This window comes from Caretta caretta, chromosome 1 (genome assembly GCF_965140235.1).
Source record: "Caretta caretta isolate rCarCar2 chromosome 1, rCarCar1.hap1, whole genome shotgun sequence".
Classification (NCBI taxonomy): domain Eukaryota; kingdom Metazoa; phylum Chordata; order Testudines; family Cheloniidae; genus Caretta; species Caretta caretta.
In genome coordinates this window covers 233,635,118-233,662,093 of record NC_134206.1, presented here as the reverse complement: position 1 = coordinate 233,662,093, position 26,976 = coordinate 233,635,118, and the positions used below count along the sequence as shown (strand labels likewise).

Here is a 26,976-nt window from a genome sequence, read left to right as displayed (position 1 = left end):
ATTACACATTGATATTTGTAAGGAATTTGGTAATCCTCAGACAGTAGTACAGAGTGATGTTCCCAATTTAGTGGATGTTCAGGTTTTAGTGTAACTTTTCATAAAGCTAATTATTTACCCAGGTTTATAAATATGAACCTACTACTGATTACAAAGACATGTCTCTGCCATCTAGCAAACTCTCTTTTGAATGGACAATAACTCCAGACTTTTAGGCCAGATTCACTTCTATGCTCCAGTCAGATACTTTGACCTGTTCTTGAAATGCAAAATGGCCATAAACACCAGTTTAACCAGCCAGTTATGCTAGGTTTACCTCTTCTTTGTTTTGCTGGAGTAGCACAAAACAGACGATACTGACGAATGTGTTCCTGTTACGTCAAATTTAGTTTTTGTCTTTTATAATGAAATTGTAGTTTCCAGTATTTGTGTGTATCCCATTAATGTATGCATCTAGGCTCCACGGTTGTGTCACAAACTGATCAGGGCACTCAAGCATTTATGTAATGAAATAACACTGTAAGGGCCTGATCCTCATTTACAGTAAGGTCTTAAAGTAGGCACAAATTACATTTAGACTCACTTTGAGGCCCCTTTGCACTGTCCGAGTGGTGTAATGGGGCCTTAGGGCATGGCTACACTTGCAGGTGTAGAGCGCTGGGAGTTAAACCAGCCCTCGGAGAGCACAGTAGGGAAAACACTGCAGTGTGTTTACACTGCCAGCTGCAAGCGCACTGGCGTGGCCACATTAGCATCTCTTGCAGTGCCACAAAGAGCAGTGCATTGTGGTAGCTATCCCAGCATGTAAGTGGCTGCAGCGTGCTTTTCAAAGGGGGGGGGGTGGAGTGTGACAGGGAGTGTGTTGCGTGTGTAGGTGGGGGGAGGAACAGTGTGTTTTGAGGGGCAGAGAGTATTTCAGCATGCTGTCTTATAAGTTCAGACAGCAGCAGACTTCCCCCCCCCCCCCCACACACACACACACACTCACAGCAGCAGCATTCCACAGTAATGGGTTGCTTTGTCCCGGAGCAGATAAGCAGCCGGCTGTCAGAAACGGAGCTTTGAAAGGGGATATCTGCAGCTGAGTTCAAAACAATGACAAGAGTGGCCACTTGACATCAGGGGATTATGGGACGTTTCCAGAGGCCAATCACAGCGCTGTAATGCAACACGTTGTCCACACTGACACCCGTGCATTTCAGCCAGGGCACAGCAAGCTTTATGCTTCTCATGGAGGTGGATTACCAGGAACGCTCCAGCTGCAGAGGCCAGGCGCTCTAAGAGCCAAGCCAGTGTGGACACCTCAGGAGTTAGGGCGCCCGGGGATGATTTAATGAGCTCTAACTTGCAAGTATAGCCAAGCCTTTAAAGTTAATGACGATGAAGCTTTAAGTCCTGCTCTACACAGTTTTTGTACTGCTGTAACTGTTTCGGTTAGAGGGGTAACTTTTTTAAACTAAAATGGACCCAGTTATATCAGTATAAAGATGCCTTAGGCAGGTATATCTTCTTCCCCTTCCTGTACAGGAATAGCTGTGATGGTATAATGCATCTTTATAGCACTATAACTGCATGCACACTTAGGGATTGTCTACACTTACATTTTATAGCGCTCTAACTTGCTGGTTCAAGGGTGTGAAAAATCACCCCATGAGCGCAGCAAGTCTGAGCGCTTTAAAAGCGCTAGTGTAGACAGGCTCTGAGCGCTGGGAGCCAATCCCCTCGTGGAGGTGGATTATCACACTCGCACTTCAAAGCGCTGCCATGGGAGCGTTCCCGCAACAGCGCTTTGAAGTTTCCAGTGTAGCCGTGCCCTCAGTGAGGGTTGAAAGCCTTAGCTATCCCAGTGTAACTTAAGTTTGATTGTGCAGAGGAGGCCTTAGAGTAAATGAAAATCAGGTTCTAAGGATCCCATGGTCCAGATTTTCAAGCAAGCCACCTAAATTTGATGTAGATATTTTGCACCCTTACACTGCACTTCAAATGCCCATTAGGTTATGTGTAAGAAGTGGGCAGTTATGGTTCCCAGGGTCCAATCCTGCCAAGTGCCTACACCTCTTATTTAAGTCGGTAAACGTGATCATCACTAGCGCTGGTTGAAAGTTTTGTCACTTTGAACAATGACAAATATTTTGATAGAAAAAGTGATTTTTCACATCTCTCTTCCCATTTTTTCAACCAACTATAGAGTGGCTTAAAATCTTTCAAATTTCAGTAAAAATAAACCTTGACAAATTGTTCTTGGATTTTTTTTCCCCCCTGGTTTTGGACTAGCTTTCCTCCACACATTGCCAAGAGAAACTCCAAATATCCATCTTGTGCACACAGGAATGCCCACGTCATTCCCAAATGCTTGTGCTTCTGCACATGAAATTTGGTTTCTATGCAAAATTTGCTGGCTCAGTTTAGGACACTCCTTGAGAAATTGGCCTTTTCTACTAACACCTCTGCCTCTAATTAACAGGTATTTTTTGGAAGATGGCTGATAGAAGGCAGCCCATATGTTATGCTCTTTGACATAGGATCAGCAGCCTGGAATCTGGACAGATGGAAAGGAGAATTCTGGGATGCATGCAACATAGGAATCCCTTTTAGTGACAGAGAGGCCAACGATGCACTGATCTTTGGATCATTAACTGCCTGGTTCTTTAAAGAGGTACGGGTTTAAAATCTAGAACAATAGTGGCTTCAAACCTGGATCTGATATGAATCCAAATCAAATTTGGAATCTCAGTAACTCCCCAAAACCACAAATCTGAAACCTTCCCCTCCAACGATAAGAAATTTCACTCCTGGTCTGGATCCAAATTCATGGCTGTAGCATATCTCTGATTTCAAAGATTGGTCAGTTCCACTGCATTCTTTCCATGGAAAGCCACGTCTGGCATGGGGTGTTACTTTAATGTAATTTCTACCCTATGTTTCTTCTTGGATCTCTGAGTTCTTACTGTAGTGATCTCACTCTCTCCCTACCAATGACCAGCAACTAGGTGTTTACTCACAAACTGTCCTTGCCTCCACACAGAAAGCCAAGGGCAATTTACTTCCTGAAGTTGCCAGATTCTATCTTCCCTCAAACAATTAACCCTGAGTGACTCGTGGTTTTCTTAAACTGTGGTTCAAATAGCAAAAGAGAAAATTGTTTCTCTCAGAGCTCCCTGGGGGAGCGTGCCACTGGGGGACATGGTGCAGCATGTACTTCCCTTCACAGCCAGCCAACTCTACCAACTGGTCAGGGCTGTGGTCAAGTAGAATGCTGTAGGATTTTTTCATTCAGAAGTAAGCAGACACTTGGGGAGCTGCTGAGAATGGGGTGATAAGCAGGAGGCAGTGCACTTCACAAGTGTCCTTTAACATTGTTTTCAGCTCTCCAGCCAGTTTGATGACAAGCCCAACTTGATTGCTCACTTTCATGAATGGCAGGCAGGCGCTGGGCTAATCCTCTCTCGATTTAGGAAACTTCCTGTTGCCACAGTCTTTACTACCCATGCCACGCTGCTCGGGAGGTATCTGTGTGCAGCAAGTATAGATTTCTACAACAAACTTGACCAGGTAAGAGTCTGTCATCTGTTTCCTCTCCCTGGCATTTCTAGCTAACTTTTCAATGAAGCTAAAATGTCTCATTAAACCATGCAGCTTCTGGCTTTGGTGCCTGTTGACTCTACCAATGCAGAGTTATTCCCTCTTGAATATTCTCATGGGGTGGGCCCACATAGAAGTGCTCTGCCACAATTTCAAAGTATAATAAATTGTATTAGTCCTGTCCTTAGGTATATAGGGTCTGATTCCAAACCCAGTGAAATCAGGAGTCTTTCCATTGACATCAGTTGGATCAGGCCTATCCTGAGGAAAACTAGAAACCTTCAAACTCCTGGGTTAATCAACAGCCCAATCCAATCCACTAACTAATAAATAAATGGCAATAACAATACATTGCACTGCCATCAGAAGCTCTTAGCCTTATTATTAACAGTTTGAGGATATTTACAAAGGTCAGTTAGGTACCCAGCTCCCCCTGAAAGTCAATGCCTTTGAAAATCTCCCCCTTTACGTGCCGATGAAGCAACTAAGATGGAGAGATATAGAGCAAGTTGGTTGAGAGCCCCTCTGGCCAGTTGAGCAGGTAGTGGCTACAGCACCCACGTAGCTGGGGGCTAGTCTTAGAGCTGACACTTAAGCTGCTGTGGTTTACAGCACTTTTTACCAGGATAAGGGAGTAGAAAAAATGGTATATTACAGTAATCTCTGCGTTGTTGATGTTACAACTGGGTTCCTATTATAAGACTCATTTTGCCTTCCTCCCACCTGCCCCTACTCCCTTATAAGTCAAACAGAAATCCGTACGCTCTCAAGTTTTTCGGGTTCAGTCTTATTGGCAGCTAGAATTTTTTCTCAATTTTTTGACTAATTAAAAGACCTATTCAAAATATTTCTTTCTTGAAGTTTTTGGTAGAGTGTCGAATCGTTTTTATTTAATGTTCCTCTCTGTCAACTTCATGATATCACATTACAGCACAAAATGGAAAACATAAGTAGAATTTTATTACGGTCCTCAGATATACTTGCTGTTTAGCAACCGCAGATACGGGGTGTGATCTGTGCTTTACAAATGTGTATAGAAAGAGAAATTGATTTTGAGATTGGTTTATGCATCACGGATTCATCCTGCATGAATCATGCCAAAGCGCTTTTAAAAATCCCACCCTAAAAGACTAGTTAGCTCTGGTAGCTCAGAATTTAGTATCCTGCAAAATAGTGGCTGTTCTGTATGAACATCTTTACTACTACTTAGAGATAAACATGAACTAAAAAGTGCAGTGATATCCTCATACAAGTCAGGTCGCTTGTCATATTGCTGTAAAATAAGCCAGCAGCTAGATAGCATGCTAAAAATGAATGAAGTGTCCCAGTCTCTGGTCTGTACTTTCTTGATACAGAGAACTGTGCATCTTTAACCATAATCTTTTTTGCAAAAATTAAATTTAAGATTAGCTCTTCTGCTGTATGAGTCAGTAAAAGGAAAACAGTAAAATGCAAACCTTTTATTTTAATTCCCTACCTTTCCTGTGTTCTCAAATCAAAGCCATGCTCTCTACATTACAAAGAATTTCTGAGTAGCAACATAAATATTTTTGTATTGATATATATTTATCTTCTGAAATCCCATTCATTTCTATGGTGATAGAGAAATGTCTGTTTTTAACTCTAAGAATACTTTTTATGTATTAATATCGCCTCTCTGAAGTCTTATTATTAATCTCTGCAAATATACTTTAATGGTGGAGGCTAATAGAATTCTACAGATCATTCCTTCAGGCAGCTTGACATTTAAAGGGTACTGATGCAGGAAATTGTGCGAGGCCATTACACGACTGTTTCACAGACACTTACCGTGCATTAAAGCTCTTCCTGACAAGCCGTAACATTTACTAAGAGATCAGCTGTCTTAATGAGGGCGTCTTTGGCTGTAAAAAGGTCAGCCTGGCCCAAAAGCCAGATGAGAAACGTAAGGGGCTGATCTAGCGAACACTCATTAAATGATACAGATAGGCAGGTCTTTAGAGGATATTCTTGCTGTTGTCTTTTAGTAGTAGACTATTAAGGTCAAACAAGTGATTTGTCCAGTGATAAAGACTCTCCAGGGCTTTCTAGTGTTTAGCCTTTGGATGAGACAATATACCTTTAAAGGGCATGTCACTTTTTTCCTTTTCCAAAGTACAGCACATAGTTTTCCTGTTTCAGGCCAATTGGATTTTTTTTTAATGGAATTTAAGCTCTCACCTTTGATCAGTGTTTCTTGGAAGGAACATATTTTCCTTCAGCTTCAAGCACAGTATCTGAGACCAGTGGGAAAGAACCAATGTTGTACCATAGATGATATCTATATTATAATGCAGAGGTGAAGCAACAGTCTAGCAGAGCCTGGGAACAAGGAGGCATGCTCAGCTCCTGCAGAAGGAGGGGGAGCCTCATGTGACCTGTACTAGCACTCAATGTAAAAAAACAAGGATTGGTTTTAATGAGCTCCAAAGAGAACCTGGCTTAGCCCTAATCAAGAGGTACTGTGAGGAAGAAGGGTTAAATGATGAGAGAGGCAGGATCATGTTTCAGAAGACATGGGGGATAGGGCAAGGCTACACTCTGATTCCCATTTGAATATACAAAGGAACAGATTGCAGGAGAAAATGCCTTTTTCTTTCTTTCTCATGTACTTTTTGCAGGAGAAAATGCCTCATATCTGTATTCTTAACAAGGTACAACAAATGAATACAAACATAAAGGACACCAAATGCATAGGCTGATGTAAGCCCATTGATATCAATAGATGTATACCAGAGATGAATTTGGCCCAAGTTCCCTACATTTGGGAATAAACCTTAACATCAGGAATTTTATAAAGCAACATGTGATCCCAAGTGTAAAGGTACTGACATTTTCCCCATCGTTGTAAGCAGAGGGGAGCTAGAACTGTGAGGGCCTCCCACCTCGTGCATGATTCTCCCCTGTCGAGCCAAAGGCTTTTGATTCAGAAATCTGATTGTGAGTTTGTGCTGCTTGAAACAAAGCAGCGACTAAAGAGACTGTAATAGTCCCATGAGCAATTCTCCAGTGTAGGGCCGGCCTAGCCACAACTACACCACCCTTAGCTGGCCCCAATCAGCGTATGGGGTACGATCAAGGAAAATCGAGCTTAACGGGCATTCCTTTGCTCTCCAGCGATCCCTGGTTGCTAGAATGACCCCAGAGGACCATTGCCCAGTCCTTTAGGGCCACATCATCAGTTCCAGATTCTGCTTTCAGGTCCACTAGTGTAAATGTGAAGTAATTCCACTGAAGTTGGATTTAATTCCACTCTGGATTACAATGGTGTGACTGAGAGAATCTGCCTGTATCAGTGTAGATTAGACTCATATATCTTTATGAAATTAGATGATTGTATAGTTTCAGTTCTCATTTGCTTATGCGGGCAATCGAAATGGAAAAATCTAACTTAATCATTTTATTTGTTTTAGATTCTGTATTATTCAGGAGAATTTTCTAGATGTGTAAACAGCTATTTCATTCTCTGTTTTCTGCAGACAGGTGCCTTGTATAGCATGCACCATATCCCCAATGAGATAAAGAACAAGGGTTGCTCATCACAGCCACGCTATGGCTGAACTTGTAATTTATTTCAGAATGCAAAGCCATGAATGGGGCAAACTCATCTCTGGTGTAACTGGCCACATTTCTCCCCGCCCCTCCCCCCCAGCTCCCCCAGCTTGCAGTTGGGTTACATGTCTCAGGGGATTGGTAATTGGCTAATAAGCCTTTCACTTCTAGGTCACTAGTTCAAATCTGTCCTGCCCTCTGCCTCTCTTTTTGTAACATGAGTGGCTGCTGCAGGAAGGTGCACATCACCTGCCTGTGGTCCCTCTCCTATTTGCGGGGCAGGGCTGTTTTTGTTTTTTGTTTTGTTTGCCCACCCTTCCAGGAATTCACATAGGCTGGCACCTTTCGTAATTTCACTGAAATATATTGACAGCTTCAGTGTAATTCCTGGGGGACAGAGCTCTGCATCAGAACTAACCGTTTCAGCAAAGAAGCTAATGGACAGAAGGGCCAAACTTCTTTCTCATACTAGCAGTGGTCTTTTCAAAGTGGGTTTGTGGAGCACTGGCTAGACACACAGATCAAGTCTGTTGGCAGAAGTCTCCGGTGCTAGCAACTAAGCCTCTCACAAGTACTGAAAATTCACCTTAAGATTTTATAGTTTAAAAATACTGCATATGGAAAAACTATTGTCTGACTGACCTTGTGTAGTTATTTACATGGGTGCCTAGTGGTGTAAAACATGACTATTCTGATTTGGTAGCTTTTTTTTTACACCTAGCTTGCACAGTTATAAACAATTCTACAAGATGCAAAGTAGTGCAGAGCTGGGCATAATGACAAAATAATTAATACACTGTAAAGTCTCAGTTGAAATGACCTGCTTGTGGCATTTTTGTTGGCACCATAGCAGGCCCAGTTCTCATTTCTTTTTACGGCAGTGCCGATCCCACGATCATTGAGCTCACCGTTATGCAAAGTTGATCCGCTTTATTAGAAGAACAGCTAATGCAAATCTGACTTAAGCCAGGATGTGTAGTTTTTATTCTTATTTAGTGCGGCTAAGCTACAGAAGAAGGAAAATTCTACTATTTGCCATTTACATAAGAGACCAATAAATGAGGAGTTAAATTTTGGGTTTTAAATATACGACTAGTTCCTCTTAATCTTTATTCAACAGCATGCCAGAGCTGCTGTGTTCTTTTCCCCTGAGTTGGAAATGAAGAAGGTTCTGCTCCATAGGGATGAGGGTCTAGTAATTAGAGCAATGGATTGGGGATCAGGACTCCTGGGTTTCATTCCCAATTCTGTCACTGACTATTCCCAGCTGTTCCACGGACCTACTCTGGGACCTTAGCTAGTCACTTTCACAGATTTTTAAGGCCAGAAGGGACCCTTATGATCATTTAGCCTGATCTTCTGCATAACAGGGTCCAGAGAACCTCTCCCAGTAATTCCTGCATCCAGCCCATAACTTCTATTTGAGCAACAACATATCTTTGTATTCCAGTAATGGTCTCTCTAATGCTGCAAACAGAGGTGATACCACCTCCCTGCTCCTTCTTGATATTCCCTTCTTCTCACATCCAGGAGTCATGTTAACGGTCTTAGTTACAAGCAAAACTCCCACAAAGTATTGTAACAGCCCCACAGCCTGGCACTGGAGGCAGTCTGGTGGCAGACATTGCAGATTCAGAGTCATAGAGTGTATGGCCAGAAGGGACCAGTAGACCATTTAGTCTGATCTCCTGTATATCACAGTCCACAAACACAACATAGCACCCACCCACCAAACCCAACAACTGAAATGATTCATCTATCTATCTACTTACATGGTCCCCGTCATGATGTTATCTGAGCAGCTCACAAACAGCGACTAGTGTTTAATAATGATTGATAATCCATTTAGCCTCACAATACCCACATGAAGTAGGAAAGTACTACTATCCCCATTTTACAGGTGGAAAACAGAGGCACTAAAAGACTGACTTACTACAAGTCACGCAGGATCTCTTTGGCAGGGCTTGGTATCGAACACCAATGTTCTGAGTTCCAGCTCCATGCCTTAGCAACATGAGTAACTTTTCTTTTTTGGCTTCAGTGGAATGTGCGTTTATACCAGCGTATCAGATGATAGATTGGAAGCCATAATAGTGATGTGGGGGCACAGCCATTCACACTGCAATTGACCAGTGCTGAAAAATTCTGATACACATTTCAAACCCTCATCCTCAGACTGTGGATGTCCAGATTAAGGGTTTTGTTTCACACTTATCTCTTCTTCACACACCTCACATTCACGTGTAAAAAGACTCAAAATACCCAAGTTCACTTTTTCAAATCATACACTTGTCAGCTTGGCACCATACAGAGTGCATGATGTTTTTGCATAGCCCACAATTTCCCTCAGAATTCAAGGTGACCTAGGGAGCATGACCTCTTTTTGCTATGCTCTTGTACAGCGAACACATGACAAACGCTCTCAGTTGGGAATGCCATTTTCACTGAAACCCCCCCCCATCATTGCAAAAAGAACGATGTTACTAAAATAGAAGTTAGGTTCATGTATCTGGATTCAGAGTTTTGTCTCAGCCCATTGTAGCATTAGGGTCCAGCTGTGAAGTTCGATTCTGGATCTCAGTCCAAACTTCCCTACAGTTTGGGAGTGTTTGGATCAGGGGATTTTTGTTTGGCAAACTATAGAGACAGGTTGGTCATAATGTGTAGATTTAACTCAAGACTTCTCCAGACTTCAGGGATGGTCACATCTGGAGTTTGACTTTGGGACTTTCAATAGCCATGAAGTAGGAGTCTCATCACTTAAGTACCAGTTAACCCAGCCTTCAACTCACCTAAGACTATTATTTTCTGAAGTCATCAGTCAAGCCTGCTAAGAGGTAGACAATGAGATTTCTCTCTCCACCTTGTAAGGTCAAAAGCCAGGAACCAACATCTCTGTAAGTAGCATAAGCTGCAGCAGGAAGAACCACAGAAAGAGGATGAACTGTGGGAGGAGGAACAATGTGATTAAAAATGATGAGATCCGTTTCCTCCCCACTAATAGAACCATATTGATGCCCCTCAAGAACTTGGTCTAGAAGTCATGCAAGAGCATCCAGAAACACAACCTTTCCCACTTCCAGAAGCTGAAGAATTTGATAGCAGCGAGGAGGGGGGAATCAATATTCAAGCGTTGCATAAAGAAACGAAAGTGAAGAAGAATGACACATAATATTCTGGATAGGGTTTTTATGGAATTTGAGTATTCGGGCTCTGTCACTGGAGTCAGAAGGTAGCTTTTTTAACTAGAGCTGGTCAAAATTTCCCAAATTTGGTGTTTAATTAGCATTTTAGCAATTCAATTTTTGATGAACAGAACCAAAACACTTTTGATAAAATATTTGGGGCTTTTCACCAGCTCTATAGTTGGCTGAAATTTTTTGACAATCAAAAAATGTCAATGATTGTTTGTTTTTTACTTGAAAAAGTCCTGCACATTTTTCTCATGGTTTTTCCCCACCTACTCTAAATTAACTATTATCATCAGTGGAGGCAGAGTAGAAAATCCCACCCTTAAGACCACTTTTTTTTTTTTTTCCGGAAGTGCCGTTGACCCAGAGTTCCTTCTGAAGTCACTGGGAGCTACTGGTGCTCAGCGCCTTTTTGAATCAGGTCATTAATGAAGAATCTGCAATGAATCTGCAAGAAACACTGTGTGATAATTGACACCTATATATATATATATATATATATATATATATATGGCTGGAACTGAGACCACTGTGATAAAGACAAAGGCCCATATCATGGCATTGTGAAAGATGAAGATTGGTTGGGTGGTTAAGTTACTGGACTGGGACTCAGGAGATCTGGCTTTAGTTACTAATCCATTCTGTCAAATCATTGACACCTATATATGTCATCAGCAGGTTTGGAACTTTTAGATCCATGACAAAGATTTCTGCTACTTGAGCTAACAGAATAATGGATAGAGGATGACCACCTACTATTGCTATGTGGAGCAGCCACTAGAGGGGGATGGGACACACACTTTGATAAATTTCAGAGTAGCAGCCGTGTTAGTCTGTATCCGCAAAAAGAAAAGGAGTACTAGTGGCACCTTAGAGACTAACCAATTTATTTGAGCATAAGCTTTCGTGAGCTACAGCTCACTTCTAAGATGAGCTAATACCAGCAGGAGAGCGGGTGGGAGGGAACCTTTTGTAGTGATAATCAAGGTGGGTCATTTCCAGCAGTTGACAAGAACGTGTGAGGAACAGCCTGGGGGGGGGAGGAGGAAGGGGGAAATAGTTTTACTTTGTGTAATGACCCATCCACTGCCAGTCTTTATTCAAGCCTAAGTTAATTGAATCCAGTTTGCAAATTAATTCCAATTCAGCAGTCTCTCGTTGGAGTCTGTTTTTGAAGTTGTTTTTTGTTGTTGTTGAAGAATTTGCCACTTTTAGGTCTGTAATCGAGGGACTAAAGAGATTGAAGTGTTCTCTGACTGGTTTTTGAATGTTATAATTCTTGACAGCTGATTTGTGTCCATTTATTCTTTTACGTAGAGACTGTCCAGTTTGGCCAGTGATAATGGGTTTCACTGATATTTGCTTAGAGCAGAGGGATGTTGAAACTCAGGAATTTTGGATTCCATTCCAAGAGCCTTTTGTCCCAGTCCAGTCCTCCCCCATCCCTCAACCTCCTTCCAACTCCTTGACTAGTTTGATCCCCCATGTGCATTGGATGTCTTGTTAAGACACTCACAAGGTAAAATGTGCTAAGTGTCAGCCCTAGCAATAACAGAAGCATGAGTGAGATTCTTAATGTCATTGTAACAGCCTTCAGCACTTAATAAACTACATGTAAATGTAGCGTACACAGTGTCCTTGCCAATAACCTTGAGAGAGTTACCTTGGTATTCCCAGCAGTGAAAGATAATTTAGGACTAATAGGATTTTAATTTAACTGTAAACCATATAATCATTGACACCTAATTAGAGTTAAGCTTTTTTAGACTACATTGGACAGATTTGGCTTTTGTAGTGGAAATCAGTGGTGACTATTTGAACTCTTAAGCATTGGCTCTATAGTGATCTGAATTTCCTCCTGTGGAGATCGTACTGCTAACTGAGCCAACGTCACCCACTTCTATTTTCCAGTTCTCACAGCAGCCCTTATAACTGCAATAGGTTATTTCTCTTGTCCCTAAAATTGCTATGTTTATTGTATAGTGTGTCTCATCCCGGTGGAACCTAAAAGAGCTTTGCAGATGTAACAGACTGACATATAAGATATAATTGCAACATCTACCACTGAAATTCAGCCACCTCTGGCTGGAAATCCTCAGGTGTTTAACAGTACACAGCAAAATGATGAAATTGTTCAGGGTGGAAAGTAAAGAATACCATACCTGATTGCAACTGCAGTTGGGAATTTAGGTGCAAAGAACATAATTATTAGAGATAGTGAGAAGCTGAATAGTTTGTATCTGGATTTCGAGTTTAAGGCCAGAAGGGACAAAAAGATAATTTAGTCTGACCTCCTGTATATCACAGCCCACCAAAACCACCCAGCACTGGCGCACTCAATCCAACAACAGAAATGAGGACTAAGTAAATGACACCCACTAGACTAGACTACTGTGTGCCTTAGGCAGAGCATAGGAGGGACGTAGGTGCACCAGTGCTCAAGGTTCCCTCAATGGCAGGGAAATGATTCAGTGAGATATACCCAGATAATCCTGGCAAGTGACCCGCATCACACGCTACAGAGGAAGGTGAACGACCCCAAGTTCACTGCCAAAATGACATGGGGAAATTCCTTCCCAACCCCACATATGGTGATCAGTTAGACCCAGAGCATGTGTGTAAGAACTAACCAGCCAAGAACCTGAGAGAGAGAAAATGCTCAGGGCTACATTACAGCCCTGCCCAATATCCCTAACTCCAGCTGTGGCCATTTCTGAGGCTTCAGAGGAAGGAGATGAAAAAACTTCCCAGAATACGTTGGGGAAAAAAATCCCTTCCTGACCCCTGTTAGTGCCTGACTGAAACCCTGAAGCATGAGTTTTAGGAACATACACTATAAATTGGAAGTGAGCCCCAGTATTGTTGAGCCCTGCCTGCACCCCACCATCACAAGCAACCCCATCATACAATTGCACTCATAAATATGTCCAGCTCTTTCTTAAAATCAATTAAGTTGTTTGTCCCCACATCTCCTAGTGAGAGGCTGTTTCAGAACCTCATCCCTCTGATGGTTAGTTATCTTCTTCTAATTTCCCGCCTGAATTTGTTCATGGCCAGTTTATATCCATTTGTACTTGTGCCAGCATTGTCCTATAGCTTAACTAGCTCTTCGCCCTGCATGGTATTTTCCCCCCTGTATTTATAGAGAGCATTCATACCCCCTCTCAGCCTTCTTTCAAGCTATGTTCTTCCAGTCTCCTCATGATAGGCCTTCCATTCCCTTTATCATCCTAGTAGCTCTTCTTTGCACTCATTCCAGTTTAAATTAATCTTTCTTGAACATGGGTGACCAGAATTGTACACAGCATTCCAAAAGAGGTCTTACCAGTGCCTTGCACAATGGCACTAATATTTCTCTATCTCTACTGGAAATGCCTCATCTAATACATCCTAGAATTTTATTTGCCCTTTTCCCAGCCACATCACGTGGTGGCTCATAGTCCTTCTGTGATAGAGCCACACGCCCAGGTTTCTCTTTTCCTCTGTCACTTCCAACTGCTGAGCCCTCATCTTGTAGCAGAAATTCTTGTTATTAGACCCCAAGTGCATGACCTTGCACTTTGGACTATTGAATTTCATCCCATTTCTGTCGTTCCAGTCTTCAAGGTCATCCAGCTCTGCCTATGTAATATTCCAATCCTCCTCTGTATTAGCGATGCCTCCCAACTTAGTATCATGAGCAGATTTCATTAGCGTGCTCCTACTTTGTGTGCCAAGGTCATTAATAAAAGTATTAATCCAAATAAGGTTGCTCCCAAGATCGATCCTTGATGAACCCGACTAGTAACCTGTCTCCAGTCCGATAATTCACCCTTTAGCATAACCCATTGCTTTCTCCCCTTTAGCCAATGCCTTATTCACTTTACAATGCTTATACTGCTCCTCACCTTCCCTAATTTAACTAATAATTTATCATGTGGCACCGTATCAGATCTACTATACTTCCCTTATTTTAAAAAAAATCAGTTATTTTCACAAAGAAGGAAATTAGTTAGTCTGGCATGAGCTACCTTTGGTAAACCCATGTTGCATTACATGCCCTTTACCATGTACCTCTAGGAATTTAATTATTCTTTCCTTCACAATTTGCTCTAAAATCTTGCATGCTACCGAGGTCAGGCTAATGGGTCTGTAACTTCCTGGATCATGGTGGGGGTTTTTTTTGTTTGTTTTTTTAAATATAGGCACAACCTTAGATATTCTCCAGTCATGTGGTACAACCTCCAAATAGGTAGATTTATTAAAAATCCTTGCTACTGGACTAGCAATCTCATGTGCCAGTTCTTTCAGTATTCTGGAATGGAAGTTATCTGGTCCCCCTCCAATTTGAGCCCATTAAGCTCTTTAAATTTTTCTTCCAACTCAGATGTGATAATTTCCATTTCTAGACACCCATTTCCATCAGCTATACAGCCGTCAAGCCCATGTTCCATATTGTAATCATTATTGAAAATGGAGGCAAAGTATTCATTTAGCTCTGGGGCCATACCTAGATTTTCTGTAATCTCCTTCCCAGCTATGCCGCCTGGTGGCCCAACCTCATCCTCCTTTATTCTTTTTATTTATATAACTTGAAAAACATTTATTATTTATTTTGATTTCTTTGCAAGATCTAATTCAGCTTGACTTTTAGCAATTCTGACTTTATTCCTACATTTTCTAATCTCCATGATGTAGCTTGCTTTGCTTTTTAAGACCTTTTCCGTTCTGTATAGGCTCTCTGCTTACTCCTAATAATGTTTCTGAGGTAGATATTCATCCAGCTAGGTCTGGAGCCTTTCCCTACAAGTTTTTTCCCCTTTCTTGGGATGCAAATTTCAGATAATTTTTGTGTAGCTAATTTGAAGAAATTCCAAGCCTCCTCCACATTTAAATCCTTAAACTCTTCAGTCCAGCTGATTTCTTTAACTAATTCCCTTAATTTCCCTGCCCTTTTGAAATTTAAAAAATATAGCTGATGACCTCGTTTTGATTATCCTTCCATTTAATTTAAACTGACTCAATTCATGATCGTTTGATCCAAGGTTATTTCTTACAACCTGCTCTTCTATGATGTCCTCACTACTTATTAACGCCAAGTCTAAAATTGTATTGCCTCTTGTTGGTTCAGTGATGATCTGATGAAGAAAACTATCCTCTATCACAGCCAGGAATAACTGGGCCTTGCCACTAGTAGTAGCATTTCTTCTCCAATCTGTATCTGGGAAGTTAGTCTCCCATTATGACACAGTTCCCAAAAGTATTCATCTCTATTAATTTTAAAGAAATCACTATTCATATCTCAGTCAGATCTGGGGTCTATAGCAGCAGAGACCTAACACTATCCCAACAGAGCCTCTTTTACAATCCTTTCCCAAAGCGTTTTTGATTCAAACAGAGATTCTGTTTTGTCCATACTCTCACTTCCTATTTCTTTACAGTTTACTGCTTTGTTGATGTACACTGCAACCCCCACCACCTTTACCTTTATTCCTGTCTCTACTAAACAGCACATACCCTTCAATACCTGTATACTTCCCCCAAAGTTGAAGGATGTTCAGACCTGGAATTTTAGTTTAGTCCAGTATAGAGCTAGGGCCAGCTACAAAGTTTGAATCTGAATTGGACATATTTCAGAGCTTGGGGTGTTTGCATCTGGGATTTTGATTTGAGCCCATCTCTAGAAATTACCTGAGTTGTAGTTGAATTGAATGAGAAGAATATATCTTTCAAGTGACAGTAAATAATAATGGTGAAATTGGTGTGACAGCATTTTAAAGTACCAGAAATGAGGTACTCAATTTCAGGTGTCTCAAAGAACAAAATGAGAGAAGAGGAACTTTACTTTTTCATCTAATGTATGGTGAATTGTTTGAAGTAGCATATAATACAGGTGTATTGTTTTTGTTGTTCAACAGTTTGACATAGACAAAGAAGCAGGAGAGAGAGAGATTTACCATCGGTACTGTATGGAACGGGCGTCTGTACATTGTGCCCATGTTTTCACCACGGTTTCTCAGATAACAGCCATAGAAGCAGAACACATGCTTAAGAGAAAACCCGGTAAGACTTGAACCTGCTGCCTTATACTAACTTCTCACTGTGATTAAATTGCTCTTGATATGATGAGGCAGACAGAGAGAGGCATACGCCATGGCCTTGCTACACCTAGGAAAACAGCCATAGCTGACAATGGGTGTCAGCTGAACTAGTACTGAGCACATTTTAACTGCAAATGTAACCAAAGACAAATTAAGTTCAGCACCATTTGAGTAACTGTGGTTAGCATTTGTGGGAGTCCTAGTTTATCACCAGGATTGTTAATTTTATTTCATCAGGTTTATCTAAGCCCCAGGAGCTTTGTCTATATTAGTGCTCCCACACATGTTCAGCTGAGCTAGTGAAAGCATCAGTGGGAATTTTGTAATACATTTCCCCACTGTCACACAGTGCACAGTCAACCTGTGGAACTCTTTGCCAGAGGATAGTGTGAGGGCCAAGACTATAACAGGGTTCAACAAAGAACTAGATAAGTTCATGGAGGATAGGTCCATCAATGGCTATTAGCCAGGATGGGCAGGGATGGTTTCCCTAGCCTCTGTTTGCCAGAAGCTGGGAATGGGCAACAGGGGATGGATCACTTGATGATTACCTGTTCTGTTCATTCCCGCTGGGGCACCTGGCATTGGCCACTGTCAGAAGACAGGATACTGGGCTAGATGGACCTTTGGTCTGACTCAGTGTGGCCGTTTTATGTTCTTGTGTTCACTCTTCACACGCACAACCTCTGAGCTTCTTTGCTTTGATGGGTTGAAGCCCAGCCACATAATGTTACATCAGCACTTAGATACTAGTGATAGACCCTTTAGCAATATAGGTGGACAGATGCTTTGGTGTAAGAAGGGGGTGTTAAATGTAATTTTCTTTCCCATGGCAATACACTTTCTTTTATTAAAATAAGGAAGGAGTGAATAGGAAAAACCAAAGTGTGATTCTAGGCAGTTCATTTCATTGCATGTCCTGGTGCTTAGAGGGTGAGCAATCCGATACTTCTGTCTAGATGTGTCCTGCAAGTACCAACAAAATACTTTGTGAGGACAAGTCATGCTGCTCCAAATATGGGCATGCGTCTTTAGAAAAACACTGCAAAAATGTTTTGGAGACTATGTAGCAAATTATGTTTGAAATGGCCAAGGAATTAATATTGGAAAATCAACATACTAAAATTGCTTTGGACTACATTACAGAATAGCTATCTCAAAAATGTCACTCTCTTTATTTACTTTTTACAATTTTACTTTAACTGAATGCTCATGGAAGGTTTTGGATTGATAGCCCTGAAACCTGAAATCCGGTCAGGCCATAAAATAGGTCTGGCTTAGGGAGCGGCCTCTGATTACCACCACAATACCATTTTGTCTTAATCTCTCAACCCCAACCTGTACAGATTATGCCTATGGGTAGGAGAGAAGTGCACAGTCCATTGCCTGTTCAGGTCTTTGCTTCACTACTGAGACTGGCAACAGGGGCACTGTCAATTTTAAATGCAAGATCTGGATTTTCAAACCGAGGAGCATTTTGTGGTTGTCTAATTTCTGGGGCCCCTTAAGGACCCTAGTTTCCAGAAAGAGCAGAGCACCTGCCCTCTGAAAATCAGATTCCTTTAAGACGTCTCCTGTTGAGCACCCAAAAAATGAGGCATCCAAAACTAATAGTCGCTCTTGAAAATCCAGCCCTACGCTTTTTGAGTTACAGGAGCTCAAAAAACCTGTGCTGGTCTGATTCGAATACAATTTTGTGGCTCAAGCCTGCAAACCCTGTGCAAATAGAGTTTGCACTGAAGCCAGGGAGTGTTTCATGCAGAGTGGCCTTGCAGGAGTGGGACTCTTATTTTTACTCCTTACATTTTGATTTGGTTTCTTCTATGTTTTTTTAAGTTTTGTTGTTGGTGGGTTGGTTTTTTTTGTTTTGTTTTGTTTTTAAGCTGTTGAGATTTGTCGAGTTTCATGCTGAAGTGAAATCAGATGAAATTAAATAGGCCCTTGTAACAAGGCTTGTAACTAGGGGGTTGTAATTAAGGGTTAACAGAGGCCCTTAATTATAAACGGACACGAGTGGGTACGGCTATAAATGGGATTTGATGTGAACTGGCATATGTACTTTAGTAGTTTTTGAATCTTAGGATGTAAGCAAGTACATTTTGAATCTATTTCAGCCTCCTATTAATGTTACAAATTGCGGGCTTGTGATCAGTAAAGTTGTGAAATCCACATAGACAATGGTTGCTCAAAAAGGTCAATAATCCTTCAGTAGATCATTAAGCTTGAAACCTACCCAGGGATATTATTGCTAAAACAATCTGTGAAGTGAGTCAGCTTTTTTATCCACTCCAGAAAATCAAATAAAAAAAGTGGGAATAATTAGAATCCAAAAACTGAGCACCAAGAATATAGCAATCTGTGTTTGCCGCTTAGTTTATCAAGACGGCAACTCCATAACAAACTCTTTAGCTATAAGCAATTACAGAATCATAGAAATGTAAGATTGGAAGGGACCTTGAGAAGGCATCAAGTCCAGCCCCCTGCACTGAAGCAGGACCAAGTAAACCTAGATCATATCTGACAGGTGTTTGTTCAACCTGTTCTTAAATACCTCCAATGACAGGGATTCCACAACCTCCCTTGGAGGCCTGTTCCAGAGCTTAACTACACCTATAGTTAGAAAGTTTTTCCTAATATCTAACCTAAATCTCCCTTGCAGCAGATTAAGTCCATTACTTCTTACCCTGTTCTCAGTGTACATGTAGAACAATTGATCACTGTCCTTTTTATAACTTCCCTTAACATATTTTAATACTGTTAACAGGTCCCCTCTCACTCATCTTTTCTCAGTACTAAACATGCCTAGCTATTTTAACCTGTCCTCATAGGTTAAATTTTTCTAAATCTTTTATCATTTTTGTAGCTCTCCTCAACATCTTTCCTAACTTGTGGTGCCCAGAACTGGACACAGAACTCCAGCTGAGGCCTCGCCAGTGTCAAGTAGAGTGGGACAGTTACCTCCCATGTCTTACAGACAACACTCTCTTGTTAATACACCCCAGAATATTAGCCCTGATCACAACTGCATCACATTGGTGAATCATATTCAGTTTGTGATCCATTATAACCCCCAGATCCTTTTCAGTAGTACTACTACCTAGCCAGTTATTCCCCATTTTGTAGCTGAGCATTTGATTTTTCCTTCCTAAGTGATGTACTTTGCTCTCGTCTTTATTGAATTTCATCTTATTGAATTCAGACCAATTCTTTAATTTATCAAGGTCATTTTGAATTCTAATCCAGTGCACCATAATGCTTGCAATTCCTCCCAGCTTGATGTCATCTGCTAATTTTATAATTATCCATAATTACTCCATTGTCCAAGTCATTAATGAAAATATTTAATAGTAGCAGGCCCCTGAGTGACCCCTCTCTAGATGCGCTGTCAAACTGAGAAGATGCACCATTGATAACTACTCTTTCAACTAGCTGTGGACCCACTTTATGGTAATTTAATCTAGACTGCACTTCCCTAGTTTGTTTATAAGAATGTCATGTGGGACTGTGTTAAAAGCCCTACCAAAATCAGGATATATCCTGTCTACTGCTTCTCCCCTATCCGCTAGGCCAGTAGTGCTGTCAAAAGAAGGAAATTAGGTTGGTTTGGCATGATTTGTTCTTGTCAAATCCATGCTGGCTATTCCTTATAACCCTATTATCCTGTAGGTGCTTACAAACTGATTGTTTAATAATTTGTCCCAGTATCTTTCCAGGTATCGAATTTGGGCTAATTGGTCTATAATTGTCCAGGTCCATTTTGTTTCTCTTTTTTAAGGATAGGTATTGTATGTGCCTTTCTCCAATCCTCTGGGACCTCACTCATCTTACATGAGTTCTCAAAGACAAGTGTTAATAGATCCAAGATTCCTTCAGCTAGTTACTTAAGTATCCTAGCATGAATTTCAGCAGGCCCTGCTGACGTGAATTCATCGAATTTATCTAAATATTCTCTACCCTGTTCCCTTTTTTGCTTGTGTTCCTTCCCCCTCATTGTTAATATTCATTGTGTTAGGTATCTGGTCACCATTAACTTTTTTAGTGAAGACTGAAGCAAAATAGGCATTAAACACCTCAGCCTTCTTGATGTCATCAGTTATTAGCTCTTTTTCCCTGCTAAGTAGAGGAACTATGCTTTCCTTCATCTTTCTCTTGCTTCTAATGTATTTAAAGAACCTCTTTTTATTTACTTTTATGTCTCTTGCTAGGTAGGTGTGGTAATCATGGCAATTTCTACTACCCCCAGTAACATTAAAGTTGCATCATAATTTTCCTTATAAATTTCATTAATTCTTTTTTGTGGGGCGGGGAAGGAAAGTGACCTAAGTGGCTCAGTAGATGTATATAAAACATTGGCACTGTCTAAGAATGGCCTAGAATTGGCAGCAGAGGGTGCTAGATTGAGATTCATTGACTGCCCTCTTAAGAGTTTACACAATGCCTGCTTGTATTATGTGGGTTCCAGCTAATGATATCAATGCTTCTCTTTCAAGAACTCTAAATTAAATCAACAATTTACAATAAACCAGATTTTCTAGAAACTTGAACCTCACATGTAAACATTCCCTCAAAAATTTCAGTCACAGAGAAAATGTTGTTCCAACTCTGATGTACAAATTTGCATTCTCATTAGCTGAAAATTACTGTTGAGTCTTTTTTGTTCTTATCATAGTCTATAATTTTATTAAACTGTCTCTTCATGGATATTGGAGAAGGATCTGAATCAAAAATCTGGATCCATCCTGCAAGGAAATGTAGATGTCAGTCTAGATCTAAAGTTCATGTCTTGACAATAGCTCTGAATCATTGAATCAAAATCACAGATCCAGACTGGAAAAATATTGCTCAGACGCTGAACTTTGTGACTCGTGGACATCTCTAAGGAATATCATATTTTGTGATTGTTATCTAAATTTGTGCCAGTTTCCTTCCTGTACATGTAGAAACCTAATAACTCTTAATCTGACCTATTTTTACCCAATTTTGAAAATGGTTAAATAATGAAAGGAAATGTTCGTTCATTCATTCATTGAAAAAACCCAACAACAAAAAACCCCTAATTCGCTGAATGAATCTACCTTCTAATCCAAGGGCACGTTTCTTAACATACTTTCAAAATAATTGGTTCAGCCATTATTAAATGTTTAGCAAAAAAATTGTAGCCTTTTATTCTATTTAATGTTAATTATACTTCAGTGGGTTCGGCTCTGGTCGATAGAGTCTCAAGTTCAACAGAGTTATCTCTGTTTGTTCTGTAACTAGATCTCATAGGAATACATGACACCATAGGCAAATAATACATACAATCACAAGAGCATCTATTTTTAGTAGCTTTATTAAAATTACCAACGAAGTTATAAATGTCACAGCATATATAATTTCTAAAGATAAGTACAATGTACCAGTTATACCTGTAGAGAATACTCCAATCCTCCTAGATGGTGTTAGTCTGTTGGCCCTCTTGTGGATTGATCATCAATACGGGAGTGGTTTCTGCTGGAGTTTCCCATAGGAAGCTCAATTTTCCTGCTCTGGGCACCCTTTTTTATACTGTGATTCTGTCTATGCCTACATTCTGCGCATGTACATGAAAGTGTCAACCATCTCTTTCTTATTGGTCTGTGTTGCCTAGAAACACAAGGGACCCCAAATTCTACAGGCTGCGTAGGTTCCCATTAACATTGACGTACCACTTTTATCTTGCAATTAAGGCACATGTTGGAGACCATATTTGTTACAGCAATTTATAATATAAATTTCATCTTCCCAGCTAGGCTTTTGCAATATTACCAGTTGGTACCTCTTTTTCCCATAATCTTTCGGGTTATATTCTGGTCATTGATTTATGCCATCATAAGGCCTAAAGTAGCGAAAGTCTTGCAGGCTGCAGCCCACAGTTTCTTACGTTTCAGCTTCTCTCACTGATGTCTATTACACAGTTCCTCTAAATACTGATCAATCTTACACTTTTATAATCCTACAAATCAACTCTAATCAACATACAATGAATATATGTAATATAACATATTGATTAATCATAACATCACACAATAATTGGATAATAAACTAAAATCATTTGGCTACAAAGTAGAATCCAGATTGTCCAGTACACTCCAACACAGAGTGGATGGAAACTGGTCAGAAATAGCCATTTGAGAATTCTGGTTTTTTGAAAGCTTTGCTGGCATAGAACTCATGGAGATGGCACAGCTGTACTCAACACCGGATACTTCCACCCCCAGCACAGGAGGTATATCAGAGGAAGGAGAGGGCAGGTTGGGGGTAGGATTTGGAGGTGAGGTGGAGCAGAATTGTGTTAAATGCCTAGGTCTAGATTCTCTCCAAATAAAGGTACCTGGGGCTGGATTAACTCTCCTGTGGGACTGGGGCTATTAGATTTTGTGGGGGCCCTGTATACAAGTCTTTTTTCCTGGGAGGGAGTTTGGCGCAAGAGGGGGCTGGGGCAAGGGATTGGGGTGCAGGAGGGGGTGCGAGGTGCAGGCTCTAGCCAGGAGGTGCTTACCACAGGCGGCTCCTGGCTGGCAGCACAGCAGGGCTCAGGCAGGCTGCCTGCATGCCGCGGCCCCACGCTGCTCCTGGTAGTGGCTGGCTGCTAGCACGTCTCTGTGGCCCCTGGGGGGTGGGGGAGGGGCGGGAGACAGCATGTCTCCATATGCTGCCTACAAGCGCCGCCCCTCCTAGCTCCGCAAACCGGCCAATGGGAGCTGCGGGGATGGTACTGGGGGAGGGGGCAGCGTGCAGAAGGACTTTTAGTGGCCCGGAATTGGAGATAGCTGCCTGTGATTTATTTTTGCGGGGCCCGCCTTGAGCCAGTGCCCTGAGCTGCAGCCCCTAAAGCCCCTGCCTTGATCTAGCCCTGCAGGTACCACGCTAAATGAAGGCCTTCAGTTTGAAACCTTTAAATTTATTGGGTGGTCCATTCATTATGGGATCAACTCATTTGCATTTTATGACTACTAACAAGGACTCTAAGATACTGTACTGCTATTCAACCTACAGAATCTCCAAGCACCTTACAGATTGCACACAGAGTAGACAGGGATCACTTACCCACTGTAGAAATTCAGGCACCTCTGGAGTAGAACATGACAGTCATTCTGAAGACAATCATTTAAAATGGTCAAGACATTTATCTTGAAAATGCCAGGCAAGCACCAGGACCTGAACATACTGGCACTTCAGTCAATTTTTAAAATATGTATTGGCGCAAAAGAACCGTAGCTGTTCTGAAGAAGGCACTGGGGTCTCCTGAGTAAATAAGAGACATTTTTACAATCTATTGGATGCGTCTTCACATGTTATGGAGCTATAAATAAATAAATAAATATTTTTGGGGGGAGATTAATTATCAACATTTTTCCTGGAGACCTAATGGCTGTGATCATCAAGTTCCATATTGGGGATAGGGTTTCTGTTAAAGAATCTGTGGTTTCCATCATTATTATTGATGTGAATGGGAGTTTGCCATGTGTACTGAAAGCAGAATAGACCCAGTTTTATTTGTGAGAGCCAATAAACTAGCATGATTTTATGGCTGATGTGCTTCTGTAGGTGGGGGTCTTTTAGATGAGACATTAAACAGAGGACCTGACTTATGATCACTAGGGATCCCATGACTCTTCTCATGAGAATAAAGGGTATTAACACCAGTGCCAGAGGGGTTATCTGGTAATTACCTCTTGCATCTCTACAGACTCCCTGTAGTTAGACATGATAGGCCAGATACTCAGCTAGTGTAAATTGGCGTAATTCTATTAAAGTCAATAGTGCTACACTGAATTACACCACCTGAGGTCCTGGCTCCAGGGGTGGATCTAGGGGTAGGCAACCGCCTCGGGTACTGGGCTTGGGGGTCATCAGGCTCAGGATGCTGTTTTTGTTGTTTGCAACAAAAGGGAAAATAGAATGTTAAAGTAACATGCTTCAGGTATTCCGTATTGTTTTTCACTAATCTCCTAGAATGTTCTGGATCTTTGTAGAATCTCATGAAACTTTCCAGACTTTCTGAGAGCTATATTTTCCTCAGACCTCCTAGAATGTTATCAGCCATGCCCTTGTGGGTATATAAGGGGCGGCGCATCACCAGTCATTTAACACGATATAAGAATGAACTGAAGTAAAGTGAGAGCCCAGCTGTAATATTGTGAACCTTATTTTAGTGTGTAATTGTGAAAGTGTACTTGTACACTCTTCAAATCTTAAAATACGTAGCGACTAATAAAGGACATATTTAATGAGACACCAGAGGTATCTATTGAGCCTTTTATCTACGCAACAATATAAAAGAAATACTGTTACTTTTTTGTCATGCTTAACACCTAATGTTTGATGACTTTCTAAGACTGCAGAACATAGACACTTGCTCTCCCTGATGCTGTCTGTTTTCCCCCATAGGAAATAAAAGATGCCCTCGAAGAAGCCTTCAGGAGCTCAGTATAGGAAGTGAAAAGTTCAATTGCAGTCTAGTTTGCAGCAAGGGGCAAATCTGATGGGAAATTATCTGAAACAGAACAACATAGACCAGGCTTTGGCAGTAGCAATAGTCTCAGTGCAGAAGAAATTGAGGAGTGAAGCGTAAATTATGGTAGTCCTATTACTAAGGAATTAGCAGATTTACCTGAAGACCAGGAATGGAAATATGAGGAAAGTTATGGAGAATCGTTCAGTTTTGGTGTAAAAGAGTGATGATGAAGAATGTGGCAAAAATGAAAAAAGAAAGTAATGACAGAAAAATCTGGTTTACATGAAAATGAGAGAAACAATAAAGAAGAATCAGCCTCGCATGATGACAGAAACAGCGGTGAGAAAAATTGCACTCTACAAATAGATACATCAGCTCCTGCTTTATGGCCAGCGATCCTAAACTCCACTGATATTGATTGTACAATTCTGAATGGGATGGGCAAAATCGAGGATATGATATTTCCAGTAAATGAGCAGAAGCAACATTTCTCAAAGTCACACTGTGAAAGAGTGCTTGAGAATGGTGAGAAACTGAATCGGCATTGGCTAGTTTACTTGAAATCAACTGACAAAGTGTTCTGCTTTTGTTACAAAATATTTGACAGGAATGCCAAATTGTTGCTTGTGCTTTCTGGGTACAACTACTGGCATAATTTAGCTGATGCTTTGAAGCAACATGAAAAGTCACCAGGTCATTTTTCAGCCTAGTCCTAATGGATGGAGGTTGAGTCCAGGCTCAAGTGGGGAATAAATGCATAGATGCAGAAAATCAGCACATTATTAATGTAGAAACCCAGCATTGGAGGAACGTGTTCGAGTGTCTGATCTCAATTATCCTCTTTCTTGCAAAGAATAATTTGGCTTTCTGGGGCTCGTCAGATAAGTTGTTCATTGAACATAACAGTAATTTCCTCAATTTGGTAGAGCTCCTTGGGGAAATATGACAATGTCATGCGTGAGCACCTACATCGAGTATTTCATAAAGAAGCTATGGAGCATTACTGCAGCAAAACAGTTCAAAACAAATTAATTGACCTTATGACCAGGAAGGTTGGTTGAAAACATATTGATGCTGCTCGGCAAAGTAAAGTACTACGCTGTAATAATGGACTGCATTAATAATGAATGCCATTTACAGTAAGATTTGTTGATGACAAAGATGGCTGCATCCAAGTAAAGGAACATTTAATCTGTTTCCGGTCTGTGGGTGACTCTACTGGAAAAGCCTAACAGAACTGGTTATGAACGTTTTAAATGAGAATAATATAAAGCTTTACGACTGCTGCAGCCAAGGCTATGACCATGGCACAAATATGAAGGGAAGAAACAGTGTTGTCCAGGCAAGGATCCTTGCGCTGAATCCAAGAGCTTTCTGCCTTGTGGCTGCCATTCCCTCAACGTGGTTGTGTCAGATGCAGCATCATCCTCTTTAAATTCAGTATCTCTCTCTTTTGGAGAACTGCAAAGAATATACATCCTGTTTTCAGCATCAACGATCGAGTAGAAGATCCCCATGGACAATGTTACAAATCTGACTGTGAAGTCGCTAAGTGACACTTGCTGGGAGAGCTGCATAAGGTCAGTGAGGTACCAAGTGACTGTGGTTTACAACGGCCTGATGGAAATGGTGCAGTTGAGTAAAGCCAAGGCTGGAATCCGGCATGAGCCGCAAAGCCTGGCAAACCAGATCACGGACTTCAAATTTCTGGTCTCAGTTGTGGTTTGGCATAGCATCCTGTTCTATGTAAATGTTGTAAGCAAGGAAATACAAACTCATTTGATGGACATCATGACCACTACTACTTTGATGAGAAGCTGCCTTGATTTCATTGTGGCCTACAGAGACAACGGATTTGAAGATGCCATCACTGCTGCCAAAGAAATGGTGGAAAACTTTAGCAGTTGAGCCTATCTTCAAGGAAACTTGTATTCGTCAGAGGAGACCGTTTGCAGAGATGAGGTAACTGGAAGCTTGGAAGAAAAATTCAAGAGGGAGGTTTTTTCTGGCTCGTTGACACTGCTCAAGTGTCCATCAAAGAAAGGTTTGGGTAAATGAAGAACGATAAAAAGAC

The 26,976-nt window shown here is 41.1% G+C and overlaps 1 protein-coding gene across 1 annotated transcript in view; it reads left to right on the top strand.

Moving 5' to 3' along the window:
* The window catches only part of GYS2 (glycogen synthase 2), a 71,781-nt gene that overhangs the window by 13,006 nt on the left and 31,799 nt on the right, over positions 1-26,976 (top strand). Inside the window, exons 3-5 of the mRNA XM_048836285.2 lie at positions 2,465-2,656; positions 3,367-3,552; positions 16,241-16,385. Coding sequence (XP_048692242.1) covers positions 2,465-2,656; positions 3,367-3,552; positions 16,241-16,385 — 523 coding nt within the window. The remainder of the gene's footprint in view (positions 1-2,464; positions 2,657-3,366; positions 3,553-16,240; positions 16,386-26,976) is intronic.